The 16,147-nt window shown below is 42.0% G+C and overlaps 1 protein-coding gene across 1 annotated transcript; it reads right to left on the reverse strand.

Moving 5' to 3' along the window:
* Positions 1–157: 157 nt before the first annotated feature.
* On the reverse strand, positions 158–14,586 carry LOC121693045 (sodium-dependent lysophosphatidylcholine symporter 1-B-like). The gene is made up of 14 exons (XM_042072196.1): positions 14,344–14,586; positions 12,150–12,278; positions 11,251–11,375; positions 7,101–7,224; positions 6,810–6,888; positions 6,127–6,284; positions 5,890–5,980; positions 5,482–5,603; positions 5,199–5,282; positions 4,187–4,270; positions 3,727–3,839; positions 2,866–3,009; positions 2,273–2,449; positions 158–1,595 (listed from the first exon to the last, which is right to left on the reverse strand). The coding sequence occupies exons 1-14, from the start codon at positions 14,431–14,433 to the stop codon at positions 1,541–1,543; spliced, it is 1,575 nt and encodes a 524-aa protein (XP_041928130.1). The 5' UTR covers positions 14,434–14,586; the 3' UTR covers positions 158–1,540.
* Between the last annotated feature and the right edge of the window lie 1,561 nt (positions 14,587–16,147).

Genomic DNA, 16,147 nt, shown 5'->3' on the forward strand with positions numbered 1-16,147 from the left:
GTGCAGAGGGAATTTGAAAGACAACTGATTATCCCGCCCCTCGGACTGAGCACTGCGAACGGTGAGTGCCCAGACCCTACATTTTAATGTGGGTCTGGCTCGCCAGGCTAAAAGCAACCTTCAGTTCCCCCAGAAAGAAACAGACATAAAAAGTGAATTTATATTAGTATTTATTTTATTTTTTCATTTAAATCATAAACATTTTCATTTCATTACAAGTTAGTACCCAACCCAACTGTCCGGTACCGGGACTTAGCAGCATCTTTTACGGCAAACTTAATCTACATAACACTGAATGTATTTACAACTTAAAGTATTTACACATATACATATTTTCAGAATCTAGGCCATTTTTTGTTGTTTGGTTGCCTTTGCAGGCAGATAAAGGCCTAAATCAGTTTAATACAATGTTCCAGTTACTGCAAAAGTAAACCATAAAGATTTGCCATCACAAGTACAACACAAAGCTGCAGCAATAAAACTACATCAAAGGTTTAAACATACTTTCCCAAAAAACATGCATTTTAAAGTCCATGAATGGCAACATAAGCAGGTAGGTGTCTGAAAAATGTGTTGCCCATGACCTCATTTAAATGTGCAAAAATCTCTCTGGCAATAAAGTTATTCTCCAAAAAACCTTTTACAGTATCATAAAACAAATATCACCGTACATCACAGTCGCCTGACAATGTCTCCAGTGTTCTTTTTTTTTTTTTCTCAAAGTCCGTCAACAACTGGATACCAGACACAGAGAGACGGTACATCTACATATATTTACAAACAAATTCACAGCCTTATATCAAAATGATTGAAATGACAATAGCACCTTTGAAACACCAACCATGATGGGCACACACAAGAAGCTGCCAAAGCAGCTCACTCTGACGGTGTTAGTCCAAATGTTAAATAAATGACAATCCTTACTCAAGATTGACCATCACAGTACAATGTTATCTTGCTTCATATAAATACTATTTTACATGTAACTGCTTTTAGCTGTTTTAATTCAAGGAATTTAGTGAGCTTGTACCACTACAGGTAAACCTGCAACAAAAACGGAAGTTTAGTTCGTCTCGTGAGGTGTATTCTGCATACAAAGCTTAAAATGAAATAACAAACAGGCACACGCTTGTAAATGCTGCTGCATTTGTGCATTCATAGGGTTTGTGCTTGTGACGACTTGCTTTGGTAACAACACAAGTCGTCGATCAGGTAAAACCATCCTTTCATTTGTACTTGTAATAAAAGATTGATGAGCTTATTCCAACGAGCATCCCATGTTTTGGCTGATGACACTGTCACAGATGTGGAGACTGTAGTCTCGGCATTGACAGAACTTTTCTTCAATTTTTTTTTTAAATCTCCCGCTGAATACCTCAATGCATAGCCATGGCAGCCGTTGAAGGTGACCTTAAACTCTTGACAGCCGAGATGAACAGTCACAAAGTGGTGACCTTTGAGGTTTGTGTGTGTACTAACACATGCAGACGTGGTAATGTATGTGCGTGTGAAAAACAGTATGTAATATTCCCTTTGTTCCTTAGACAATGTTTCCCAGCTCTGTAGAGTCTGTCTGTGAATCCTGGTCACTGTCCCTGTTTTGTGGAAACAAGAGAAGGAGGAAAAAAAACAGTGTGAAACAAAAAATGAATGCAGCAATACAGTACACACAAAACCTGTAAGGTCGACTCCTAATGTCAACATTCCAATGCAGCATGACTCCCACCCTTTCAAAGCAGTAACAGAGCATTAATCCACAGCCCTGTGGACCCAAAGTCCATTTTTCAACTTGTCTGGGAAAAGGATCATTCTGTAATAGGCACGCTTATCAAGATGCCTGATTTAATACTCTTTTTCACTTTGTGCCCTTCTGCTGGGTTCAGACAGGTTGCTGTTAAATGACTGGTCAATGGGAGACTAGAATCTAGCGGAGACACAGACTAATAAACTTTTAAACTTTTATGCAAGAGAAGATACCCCTCTTCCTCGATGTTAAAAAAGTCTAACCTGTCTGAATGCACCTCACCATCCCTTACCCAGTTTCTAAACACCTGTATATTTGTGTATAGACCCTTTCAACAATAAAAACAAAAACAATGCTTGAACATTCTATTTGGTTCCCAATCTACTTCCTCTGCATTAAGATAACATATGGAATGTTAAAAAGGAAGTCTTGTGGGGCCAACTATGATGCTGATAATGGAACTCTTGAAAGGGTCTATATGCTCACATGTCAAAATGTGTGTGAAAGTGTGATCCGTGGGAGCCTCACCTTAGCTCTTGTAACACTTTGCGGTTTCCCTGCCTCCTCTTCTCCGTGATTGGGTACGTTTTGAATATGATGAGGCCCACGAAGATGAGAACCACAGGGGCAGGAGCCACCAGCATCTTCAGTGTGAAATTCACCGAGTCTGGCTGGGTGCAGGCGCTGGTCTGGTACCCGGCGAAACTGTGGATGATGGAGGAAATGAGTGAGCGGGGGAGAGTACGGGCCAGACAAAAAAAAAAAAAAAAGAAAAGAAAAGCAAAGAGGGGCTACAAAGAGCTTTTGGGCTGAATGAGTAAGGATTTGCTCACTGTTTTGTGTCAGTCTGGCCTGGCTGCATAAACAGTCTTAATCAGGAAGCTTAAGCTCTTAAAAGCGGGACAGTAAACATAAAGCAGGAAAAGCTGGACGATGCACTAAAGGCCAGTCTGGTAGTCCAAATGCAGGACTAGTTTATATGACCTGAACAGTCAAAAATCAGTATGCCTGTGATGAGGCACACAAACACCAAAAGGTCTTTGTTTTTGCCAGAGCCCATAGACATGGGGTGTGAGAGCGCGGCAGAGTGAGAGTAGAGGAGGAGAGAAACTAAAACTTACTCCAAGCTGAGGGTAGAGACGCCCAGAGAAACTCCAGAGGCAAACTTGGTGAAGAAAACGTAGAAAGAGTAGAAAATGGCTTCATGGCCGTGAGTATCTGGATTTTGCACTTTGAAGTCATCTACAACATCTGGCAACATTGACCTACGCAGATTACACAGAATAATAAAAACATCAATTCACTTAAGTTAACAAGGACTTTGTCTGTAGATTACCAGTTACCACCAGCCAGCCAGGAACCTAGGAAACTAGGATCCTGTCTACCCTAACCCCTCCCCCCCAACACCGCCCTGTGGAACTGCACTGTGACTGCGCAGCCTAACGTGTTGCTGCTTCACATCAAGCCTGATATACTTGAAATTACTGCATACTGCATATCAATGTAAATATACAGGTCACACAAGCACAAGTTTAAACTTCATGTAACTGTTAAGACTATATAAATATACAACACAACTACCTCTATTTTCTTTATATATATGTCCTATATTTCTATTTTGATACATACATGTTCTATATTTCAGTCTTGCACTTTAATTTAATGTTTATTGTCTATGGCTATGTCTATAGTATGTCTATGTCTGTATTTAAAGCATGTCTATGTCTGCATGGGAAAGTAAGAAACGAAATTTCAATTCTTTGTGTGACCAGTGCATGTAAAGAAATTGACAATAAAAGCCGACTTGACTTGACTTGACCAGTTGGTTCCTTATCAGAAGAGTTGTCATACAGCATGTTTTGTACTCATTAGATGCATATAACTAGCATGGCTTAGAAGCAGCGTGGATCAGAGAAGACTGACTTAATGAAAAAAGTGATGAACTGTGAAAAAGCTGCCAGGCGAACAGCCGTGTCTCTCACCATGGGAGAAGGAAGGCTGCTGCTACACTGATACCAGATGCCACCGCCACCACGTATGTCACATACAGATTAGGCTCGATGCAGATGACTATTATCATGAAGGGCGCAGCCCACTGTCAGAGGAGAAAAGGTGTCATCACTCACACAAGCCAAAAACACACGTGTGCAACAGATCCAAATATGTAGCACTGTACTGCCCTGAGATCAAATATATACACATCCGCAGCCAAGCACACAGTGTTGATCTAAACATATATGAGTAAATGTGGACTGGAACCTTAGACACACATTCATCTAGGCAGTTTCTAAAGAAATGCATTGCTCATTAAATACACAGAAAGTGAAGTATCAAAATAATATTCAGTAATTCTTACTACACAAATATTTATTTACCATTTTACACACACACACACACACACACACACACACACAAAGAATGACTAATTTATGGTGTAGGTACCGTGATGCCAAAGTAGACGGCAGTCTTTTTTCCAAAGCGTGAGAGGAACCACTGCCAGAATGGGATAGAAACGGTGCCAGAGAGCTACAGAAGAACAAACAAAAAGAACACGTGAATCACTCCCAACAAATCCCACCCATCCAAACACACCCCCCTGTACAAGCAAGCACACACACACACACACACGTGTTCCATGTGCGTCCCCAAAACATCAACAAGACACGCCACCACTAACAAGGAAGGGTCATTCCCCCATTTGGAGGTCCGTCAGCTGATGCGTATGATGGGGGGCTTGCACGTGTTGTGTTGTGGTTCTAGCGGCTTTTGTTCTCATGCCACAACAAGGACACTCGTTACGGAAATATTGTTGCACTGACATACATTCTGAACTGGGTGGAATGATCACCAGTCTCAGTTATGGTCTATGGTCAACAAGTGAGAGCTGTGTTTTAAGCCTGTCAAATAAATGTTTTCATTGGCCATTGGAATAGAGACAGAGCTACTCAAGAAATTGTCCTTTCAATCAAAGTAAACAGATTGCTGTGGTGGCACAAAGGCCTCAGTGATTGTCTGTCGCTTGCGTGGTTGCTTGCCCGCTGGGACAGTGAGAGGGTGAGAGTGTTAGTGAGAGGGGGACTATTTCCCAGATGTCTCTAGAATGTGTCCCCTCAACCCGAAAATCTCGCACTTCATTTCCATGGCGACAAGGCACCTTGTCTCAAACGAGCACCAAAGTACTGCCAACAGACATCGTCTGTCCCTGGGCTGAACCAAGTGGCACAGAGCCTCTCCCCTCACGCATAAAAGAATCAGTTTTAATGTGCTTCCTACTGTAGCATGCTTTGTTTTGAGGACAAAAGGAAACCAATCCAGAGACAGGGGAATCCTCCTTCAACCCGGGCCTACTTGGGTGGACTGACCTGAACAAAGCTGACTTTTGGCTCTAACTGCTGTGCACAGCTTGAATACCAAATAGGGAGTGAAGCCTGAGCCTCAAGTTTGGAGCACTCACCATAATAGCCAGCAGAACATTCTGGAAGTCTTCCCGCAGTCCAAGAGTGTAGGTGCAGAACAGAGCGAGGTTTCCTTCCAAGAGCTACAAAAGACAAAACCAACAAATTGTACAATCGTATCCAATATCCAAAACATTAAACAACAAACACTGTTCCACTACAATGCATGTTTACATTTCTCAATGTGCTGTAAATACAATCTTGTCTTTAAAAAGAGTGTGGCTTCCTTCAGTTATTTGCTGTGAGCATACAGTATCTGATGACACACAAGGTGCCTCTTACCATGAAGGCCAGTGAGGTGAACAAGAAGCCCATGACCAGCTTGATATAGGGCCCGAAGCTAAGCACCATACGCAGCCCTTCAAAGAATGACATGCGGCGGTCCGCCTTTAGATGCCCACTCTCTAGGGGAAAGAGAAATGGTAAAGAAATCAGTTTGCTACAAATCGGCTACAAAACAAAAGCTACAAATCGGGAGAATGTTGAAAGCTAACTGTAATTTCAATGTGTAAAGGAAACAAAACTGACACAAAAATGAATAAATAGATGGAAAAAAAATCTGCTTTTGAAAGCAGCAAAAACCAGCACACAATACAAACAGAAAAAATAAGTGCACTGAGGCACAGCTCAGTAATCAACATGGCCCCCTGGCTCCTTCACACATGGTGGCTGCATTAGTGCTTCACTAACCTTCTTGCTCTTTGACTCCCATGAATAGCACAATGGCACAGAGTACATAGATGATGCAGATGACTCCTGACGCAATCATGTAGGCTTGTTTCTGAAGGAGGAGGCAAGATGGGGAAACCAAGCATGAATTAGGTCAGGTTGGGTCAGGCAGCATGGACAATTATCAGTGGCTGGGAAAACGCCCTCCTCTCTCTCTCTCTCTCTCTCTCTCTCTCTCTCTCTCTCTCTCTCTCTTACAGTGTCATTCAGGGAGATGCCCGATATGTTGACCTCTGACGCCAGAGTAGAGTTCAGGTCCTCCAGGTTGTTTCGGATGCAGGGGGCGACCGCGCCACCCACTATCTGGCCTTGGATGGCAGTGCCAAGCACTGTGCCCAACACCTCCACTGTCATCCCTGTAACATGAGAACAACAAGGATGTAACACAGGAATGAGGGCGGCGGCCCAAACACTGAAGTCAGTGAACATTTGCCCACTACTAATTCAGAGGGTTTCATCTTTATATGAAAGGGTATTGGGATTGAATGCCATTCTAAGACCAGTTCAGAAGGACAGAACTCTAAAGGCACTGGAGCGCTAGCTAAATTTAATTTGCTATTTTCAGTACATGAAGCCAGCATGTAGAGAGAGGCTCGTTGGATCACATTAGAGTCCGATGTGCCTGTCAGTTGCACCCAAGTAAAGAGATTGCTTATGAACTGTTCTTCTGTGCAATTCCTAGTTTCAGACCTCTTAAAGCGGTAGGTGCCACCAAAAGTAGACCATATTCACTAAAGCTTAAGACCAGATTACCCTATTTGCGCCATTTTGCAATATATTATAATCATAGGCTGCACCTTCAAGAGATGTAAGTAACGCTATGGGCACTAAAAGGCTGGGACATGATGAAACTAGTGCTCAACGTTTGGGACGGGACTCACTGTAGGCAGTAGCAGAGTCTCGCTCCTTCTGCTCCGAGCTGATGAACATGGTGAGGGCAGAGTACGGCACGTGGAAACACTGCAAATAAAAGCAAACATTCAGACATCTTACAACACAAGGCCATGGGACTGTTACAGAGTATGACTCTTTTGAGTATGATTTGAGAGAGAGAGAGAGAGAGAGAGAAAGAGAGAAAGAAAGAAAGAAAGAAAGAAAGAAAGAAAGAAAGAGAAAGAGAGTGTGTGTGTTAGTGAGAGAAAAAGGTGAGACAAAAATGAGACTAAACTCACCGTCTGGAGGGACTGGAAGAGGCAGTAGAAGACCAGATACCAGATCACCTTCCCCTGCTCCACCGGAGGAACGAACCAGATCATGAAGTACGTCATTATAGCGAATGGAGTGGAGATCAGGATCCTGGAAAGAGACATGAAAACAACGGCGAGAACAAACAGTGAATAAACTAGCACATGGACTTTTTTTTAAATAATAGTCATACTATAGATATGAACTACAGATCAATTAAACTTAAATAAAATCATCATCATCATCTAGCATAATGATGACTGCTTTTGTAATGGTGGTAACTGGGAAGTGTCAATGCAGTGTCAACCAACAATGCAGTTCACAGTTCTCAGTACCAGGGCTAGTTCATTATCTCTCTGTCTGACCTCTCTCCCTACAGACATCAATGTGCTTGGTGGGCTATTGTTTGTTTCCAATGACACCATCATAGTAACTGTCTATTCATCCTGCAGCCAAGACACAATGCCCTGGCCACAGTTGCATGCATGCATGCCTGTCTGTTTTTGGGTCATAGCCTACAAACAGCTGCAACGGAAGGCTGACAAGTACCAATGACAAGATTGTTTAATAACAGGGACGCTATACACAGATCCTCAACAGGGTTTGTGTGCAGTGCTTGGTGCCTTGCTGAATCGTGCTATGGTCTGATCTGAGGTCAGATACCACTCCAAGCAACTTAACTGGAGCTGAGCCCACTGTACAAGGGGGCGGACACAAAAAGTGCTACTATAGAATTACAGGACGTGCAAAAGAGCAATACGCAAGAGCGGAACAACTCCGGGGAACCTAAATTCAATCACTGATCATCTGTAGGTGGGCGAGTGGGAGTTGTTAGAGGGAACAGTGTGAATTTCTCAAAAGGAACACTGAGGCTGCAAAAACACCATGGCACCAGGATAAGCACTCCAAGTTCATCACTGGACAAAGGTTCTCTGTCCTGGCTGGATACTGAAACCCGAGAGAACAGGTCTGTATTCACACGAGCATCGCTTTCCCCTCTGTGTACACAGGCTGAAAAGGTGTCTGTAACCCCTCCAGAGTCTGCGCTTGCTTTGGAAAGAAGTCCGCTGGGATTCACGTGGATGGAAACAAAAGTGAAAACACTTAACCTTGTCACAAAGCAGAGGTGCAGAGACCAGGCAAGCACTGCACTCAGTTCATTAGCTTCCACAGCAGTCCTAAGCATTATGCAACTTGAAAGCTTCTCTGTGCATTGTTTGCTAGCCTCTGCCAGACCTAGCTACCGCAGAAGTCCCCCTTCCCTTAAAAGCATGTGGTACAGATGGAAATTATTTGGTAGAGAGAGATGGCCTTCACCTGGCCTCCACAGATGCCCATCTTAAGCTTTCCAGATAAGTATACTGGCTACAGTGGCTTTAGCTTGGGGCCAAAGTTTGACAGTGGAAATTCACATGATCATACGTCATAAATCTGAATGTGTGATAAAGCTGCTGAAAAAGAAAAAAAAAAGGAAACAAAATCTGGACTGTTCTTAAAGTTTGAACAACTATCAGAGAGTTTTCAATACTTTGAAGTTGAGATGAAATGTAGATCAAGTCCAAACATAGCTTGAATGTTTATGCTTTGTCGTCAGATGATAATTTCTGCATGTGTAGTTGAACCAACCTGTATAACTTTAGGGACATGTGACTAGGACGTGTGAGTGAAAAGGTCATGCACAAATCACACACACGCCCAGCTGAGATAAAACAATAAAGTATTTGTACTATAGAACCATGCAAACTCAGATCATACCCATGCTCTCACATAGGAGATCAAAGCATCCTCTGCCATACGACTTAGTGAAGTGTAGTGTAGTGTGTGTGTTTAAATGTGTACAAACAGAAAATCTGTGCTAATCACCACGTGAGGAAACACACTACAATCTATACAAAACTGACCTCAACCTGGATACACATGCCACTGACAAATTCCAAAACAGACTCTTATATTTATTTTGGAAGAAGTCAGCTGCTACCCATGAGGTAGAATTTCACAAGGTGGGGTGGGTGGGCAAGTGGAGGGGTGGACTGGAAAAGATTTGCCGGGAGCACTTTGATGTGTCAAATTGCTTAATATCAACTAGATTAATGTGATCAAAGGAAAATGTAAGTAGACATGATTTCACTAAGATAAATCATCTTAAAATTCAACTACAACTACAACTGACAACTACAATACAGGAAAATATGGGGGAAAAGACTTTATGGCTGAAAATAATCAATATGGAATAACTGTGGATGTCAGAGAATATCTTTGCTTAATCTCACATTAATTATGTAATTAAAATATATTAATCATCAAAAGACCTAAATCATTATTGAATATCTGTGGTTTAAGGTAAAAGCCTTTGGTTAATGAGGCATTAACAATAAAACTGAAAAAAAAAAAAAAATAATCCTCTCAGTCACAGTGACAACAATGAACCCACTGACTCAGCCAAGAATATGCCCTTCACTTGACCGATGGTAACCTTAAGCCATATCAGTCGAGCCCCCACTGCAACAGTCATTCTTCGAAGCCACTAATGACTCTTCCAAACCTGACTGGCTGCATTTGGTGGTGTGGTGCGGCTCGACCAATCAGAAAGCCACCAGTCTTTTTACCCCTCCCCCCTGCTGTTTGCTCTACGCACTCACAACACATGTCGGGAGCGGTGCTTCCGTCGTGGCGCTCACATGACTTCTTGCCTTTCATATGAATTTCCAGTAATCGGTTTCAATCACCTGTCCTTCCTCCATGCGTCATGCTTCAAATAATTCTTGGGGTGTTCCCATGTGTTAAATAATGATTCTGATTCTTGATAAAGAAGCTGGTTTCATGAATCTCTCCTGTTAACCCTTCTCATAAAAACAAAACAAAGACTATGGAGTGAGATGACTCAGTAAGTGGGTAAATTTGATCCATAAAGCACATTTTCAGGTACAAAAGTAACCAGAAGCACTTTACACAGACATAAAAAAAATGATGATTAAGAGTGTTAGTGCTGGTTAAGGTGTTGGAAGTGATGATAAGGGGGATGTAAATATGGATGTGCTCAAACAGTCCTCTGTGAGTGCTACTGTGGGCCACAGCATGTTCTCAACTAGAGTATGGCCAAGTTCATGCTGACGTGTCCCACAGCTGACAGACTCAAAATAGTGAAGTGACTAAAGCACATCAATCTGGGAGCTGGCCCAAGTTTACCCTCACTGTTCCACCCTGAAGGTTTGGTTATATGATCCGCTGTTCGTGTCCTTTGCCCAGTCCTAATCAATTCTAGCATGCATCGCTAGAACTTGTCTCAGAAAACAATTGATCTCATGCAACTGGTATTATGCGGATATGAACTCAAATTTAAATGTAAAATCCATGACATAGTGTTGGGACATAGAAGACATCCAATATGAATCACGCATGTAAAGTTCCAAAGTTTGTAATGCTGAGATGACAAGACTTCAGTACTTGTCCAGGCATGAAACTTTATTGGTGCGTGCTAGATACCTCTTATATTGTCAGCACACGTTTGTTGTAAAGTAGGTCAGTGCTTGAGGTCTGACAGTTTCCTGCTACATGGCACAATAGACAGAGGCACTTCCCTCCCGACATCTAAAACGGCTTGAATCACGTTTTGAAATGCAGTGGCATCAGAGATCAGAGATAAAGTGTACTTCTACATGTTAACAATTCTTCCAAGCATTCTTCCACACATGCTGGCATAGAAGAAAAAGCATTCTTATCAGTGTAGACCCTCATATGAGGAATGCACAACAACAAAACCCACAACAGGAACAACAAAAAACATCCCGTGCCAACTATTTGACCATTGAAAACACCCACAACTATAACAATGACATGTTTGACAGAACTGTAGTCAAATCAAGTTAGTCAATTCCTTTTTAATTGTAATGGGAAGTGAAGTCAACAACCTTTGAAATGTACAAATTTAAACTAGAGGACAAGATGATGTTTATGCTATGCTATCACCTGTGACTTGTGTTTAACTGTTGATCTAGTTTGACTGCGGTCGTCTTTCATTTCCTTTCATACTGAAATAATCACCTTGGATCATCTTGTTGAAATCAGGTTGGATCAGCTTGTTTTTCTATAGCTTCCACATTTGACAGTTTTACATTCAGTAATGAAACAGACACGTACCAAGGCATCATGCGTCCAAAACGAGTCCATTGGCTCCGGCTCACGAGAAAGCCGACAACTGGGTCTGTTATAGCATCCCATGCCCGACCCACGAACAGAATGATGGAGGCATAAAACGGGTCCAACTTGAGAGAGAGAGAGAGAGAGAGAGAGGGAAGCAAAGAATATAAATATAAGGAATAATACTTTATTTTAAAAATTCAGAATGTATGCATGGCTTCTAAAAACAGATAAATCTCAGGTCCCTCATCCTCTTTGTTAACATCATCCTACTCGAGTTAATTTAATTAAGTCATGACTAGCTAAGGTCATCCCCCTCACCCCATACACACACACGTACACTCAGCCCTGCTGACTGTCGTGACGTTGAGATCCCTGTGGTGCTCTCTAACATGGTAACAATGTTACACAGCAGGCGTCTGATAACCAAGATCCTTGGCATATGTCAGGCACCATGAATCATGCTGTAGCATTTGAGTCCTTGAGACAGGGTCACTGTTTCGAGTCAGCCAGTGAAGGTCTATGATGAAAGTCCAGTTGCAACAGTGTCCCAGTGTTCAGTTGATCACGAAATACTTTGGGAACGTTTAGTTTCGTTCATGACCTTGCTCACAAAGAACTTGGCACCATCTAGACTCTAGGAAAATAGTTACTTAATATCAGATTAATTCCAAACACTGTCAAGCCAAGCCTTACAACTTAACATTCAGAAATATGACAGCATGAACAATGACCACTGTCTCAAGGCCCAACACTGACACCAAGGCCTAAAACCTGGTAGAGAGAACGCCCAATAACAGTGGCAGGGAGAATAATATTGTTAACTAGGTCATGTTTCACACAGGGTCAGGCAGCTGGCTTGCTCTCTCTTTCACAGTGGAGGCGTTAAGGAAACTCACCTGTGCCACGTCCAACAGGTAGATCTGCAGGAAGAAACCGAGGGCGCTGCCCGTGATCTGATAAGGGGCACCGCCGATGGCGTAGCAGATCTTGCTGCAGATTGACAAATGGTCCCTTCTCTGTTCCCTCTGCAGAGCACAGACAGACAGAACAAAGAGCCAAAGGATTACACCCTCTCAGCATTCACACTGTCCACAGGGGGAGAACAAACTTGGCAATGGGTACAGTGGTGTCAGATGTTCAGTTCACTGAGCTTTCAAAAGGCTTAGACCACCAAGTCATAAACTGAATCACGGGGAAGCGACTTAAGAGGGGAGTAAAAGTGTATGTGCATCCAAAAAACATAGGATTGAACTCGAATCTGTAAGAAAGAAAATTCTACACAATGATTATATGGCTAACATAACAATACGTTTATTGAAGTGTATTGACTGTAATAATATTGCAAGTGGTATGCAGTCTTATTATTTATTATTTATCTTATTATTATTTTATTATTTGTCTTATGAAAATCAACACATTTATGATTTATAATCACAGACCCAACATTTGGTAACAACTGTCTCTCCCCCCCCCCCCCTTTGCCTGATGAGACATCCTTCAGTTGGGATGCCTGGACACCCTCTCTCCAACACTGTACTGAACCATGAAAAATTTGAAACACACACACACGTCTACAGTCAACTGCGAGCCCACCCTGGAGATTCCCCGACAGTGGTGCGATCCGCAATGCTCTGATGTCACACAGTGGTGTGAGTGCATTGTGATAAGAGTGTGTGTGTGTGTGTGTGTGTGTGTGTGCGTGTGTGGGGGGGGGGGGGGGGGTGGGCTCCCTATTGGCTCGCAGCATGGGATGTTGGATCAGCCTGAAATTCCATCCATGGGCCAAGGGGTGCGAGACATGGTCAGCCCAGTGTCAGGTGGGCTCACACCCTCTCGTGTTGGCCAATGGGCACAAGAATGTACTCCGCTCTCAGCCAATTAAGAAATGCTCGCTGATCTTAATCCAAAAGATATGCCGATAGTCTGATGGCCCGGCCAATCCTCCTTGAGTTGAGTGTGAACCTACTATGCTACAAGCTTCTTATTCAAAAGCTGTCCGTGGGCTTACTGTATAGTCTACTACGAGAAGCCTTGCTTTATTGCTGACTAATGCACACTGACCATTGGTCGATCTTAAGAGCTATATGGTATGTCCACTGTATGTAAATAGCAAACACACATATGGAGAGACCTCTGGAAGACACCTGTCTATGCCTAGGCTTTGGACCAATTAACATACCTTGTGTTTTAGAGAAGGCTATGATGATGGTTTAGGCTACTTGTGGTAGTCCCTAAACGGAATTTTGGTTGCGCTTAGCTAAATTAGAAGGTTCATTTAGCGGTCTGAAAAGTCAGTGCAGTGTTTAGAGCTTTAAAGAGAGATGATAAAGACTAAAATTGATAGTCTGCCACACCCATACCACCAATTCACGACGTAACCCAATTTATTTAACTGATAAAATATTACACCTCTCGACACGTAGCGCAAGAAGAAGACGAGGAATATTCGCATTTTGTGTTTTTCATGGGGGAACGAACGAAAGGACTTCACGAAAGGTCTATGCATAATATTCAGGCTCTATCAGCCGCCCGCCCGCTCCCATCATTTTATTATCGAGGTCTCACCACAATAATTTTATTGTCAGTCATCAAAAAATAGACTATGCTGCGTAAATTCAGATGCAACATAGGATACACTAAACCAGAGACTTTAAATGAAATGAAACCCTGTCGCTTTAAAACCGGCATGTAGCGTAGCGTCTTTTAGTAATGCCGATGCAGACGACAGACCACCAGCTGAATGGATTGGAAGAAATTTGCATTTTTACGTTAACCGCCATTGTATTATAGAGCAAGGTGGTCTCACTTATCTCATTAGAATCGTACCCAAACCATTTGCCAAACGGTTTTCAGAAAACAGAGAGCTAGGTTAACTTAACCTAGGCTTTAATCGTCTTCACAAGATGAGGTCTACTCTAGCCAAGGCTACAATTACAGCCTTGGCAACATTTCTTGAAATAATTCAGCTTTATAAAATCTAAACCAAGCGCGAACACAGTCAGGCTTAGCCTAAATAGCCTTTTCAGCGCATACCAGAACGTGTTCCACATAAAAAAAAATACCTTACCGATCTTTGAAGAATAGTCTTACCTTAGCGATTTTAATTTCATCATCTTGTCCTGGTTTCGGTGGTAATAAACTTGTAGCTGAATATTGCTCAGCCCCTTCCCCTCTGGCCATATTATGTCCAAAATTTGAGTAGCCTAGTCTAACTTGTTAAATTGTTAATTCAAGTACAATTAAAAGTCAGGCTGCACCGAAGTCAGAACCGTTGTTCAGCTTTCACCGGCACTCATTCAAACGTGGCTTTCTCTCTGTGGGCTGTCATGATGCTTACTAGTCTTAAGAGACTCCGCCCCATACTCAGGCCATTCAGGATCATTCAAACGCGCGCGACACACACACACACAGAGAGAGAGAGAGCGAGGGGCTTGCTGATAACCTTGCTGATGCAACTACACAACATTGTATGTGGACGCCATGTCCGTTTTCATAAATAACCTATAATTACAGTGCATGAAAATGCACTGTTCTGTTATCCGAAGTCTTCTTCTTCTTCTTCTTCTTCTTCTTCTTCTTCTTCTTCTTATTCTTCCCACCAAATTTCTGCCTCTAATTCAGCTTTAACTGTTTAACGTAGAAACTTCGTTCAAACTTTGTAACGTAGGTCTTGAAAAGGACACTTGGGGAATGTATTTTTCACTTTTGTAAACTTTATACTTTTTGAGATTGTAATAAAAAACAAGCTTATTTTTCCCCATTGACTTAACATTGGGTTGATGACATCACAATGGGCTAATTAACTTGATTTGCACCTGTATCAACTGCTTTCTGCTCAACTAGGCCAACTCTCACTCATCCACCCATTAAACTATCCCATCAACATCCATTAAACAATCTGCCTATCAACATCCATTCAACGTTCTGTCTATCAACATCCATTACACTATCTAAATTCAACTTTTAAACTATATACTCTGTCTCAGGCTTTAAGCATACAATCTGGCTCTCTTCAGACTACTATTTCCTCTGCCCACAACTGTTTCAAAATAAATGTCCTCACTACAATAATTCACTATTAAATAATTTAACTATTTAAACTACTCAACTATTTAACTGTTCAGCCATTTCAACTGTCAGTTGTTATCAACTATGACTCCTGCCAACTGTTTCCAAATAAAAGTTTGTTTGGCATTTTATGTTATACAGTATGTTTATATTTTCATGCACTGGTAATTTCATCGAAATTACATTTTCTAGTTTTAATGTATTATCCTAATTTATACTTCTGAAAAAGATAGTGTAGCCCAAAAGTTCACAGAGCAACCACCCTCTAGAATAAGATACAGTGGGCCAGAAGGTCCTGAAATAAGATACACATACCCTTCCCCCTCCTTCTCCATTCCTGTCAAAGACACATACACATATCAACGTCACTAACACGCCCCCCAAATACTCAGTCACCATATCAGTTCACAACTCAGTAGGCATGCTGTGCTCCTGTGTGATTTATGTTATACTGTATATCTCTTAATGCTCACACTCAATATAGCAACAACAATGTTCCAGGACACATGGAAAACATGCTTCACATGCAATAACCTCTGCTGTCATTATTATTCTTTTATTTCCCACGATTCTTTCAAGTGTACCTTGTGTATACAATGTAACTTTTTCAGAAAAGCAACTTTACCGATTCAGTGATTGCAGTGTTCACGTATTTCCCTCACAGGATCAAAAGAGTATATATATACTTTAGTGGCAGGTCTTCTTCAATGTCAAGTTTAAGTTGTCCGTATGTGCCACGTGGGCTTTTAAAACATGTACGATGACCCGGTCTAGACTATGGGGGCTGATCGGTCTTTACCATAGCAATGTGCACTGCTGGTGTTGA

Source organism: Alosa sapidissima, chromosome 19, assembly GCF_018492685.1.
Source record: "Alosa sapidissima isolate fAloSap1 chromosome 19, fAloSap1.pri, whole genome shotgun sequence".
NCBI lineage: Eukaryota > Metazoa > Chordata > Actinopteri > Clupeiformes > Clupeidae > Alosa > Alosa sapidissima.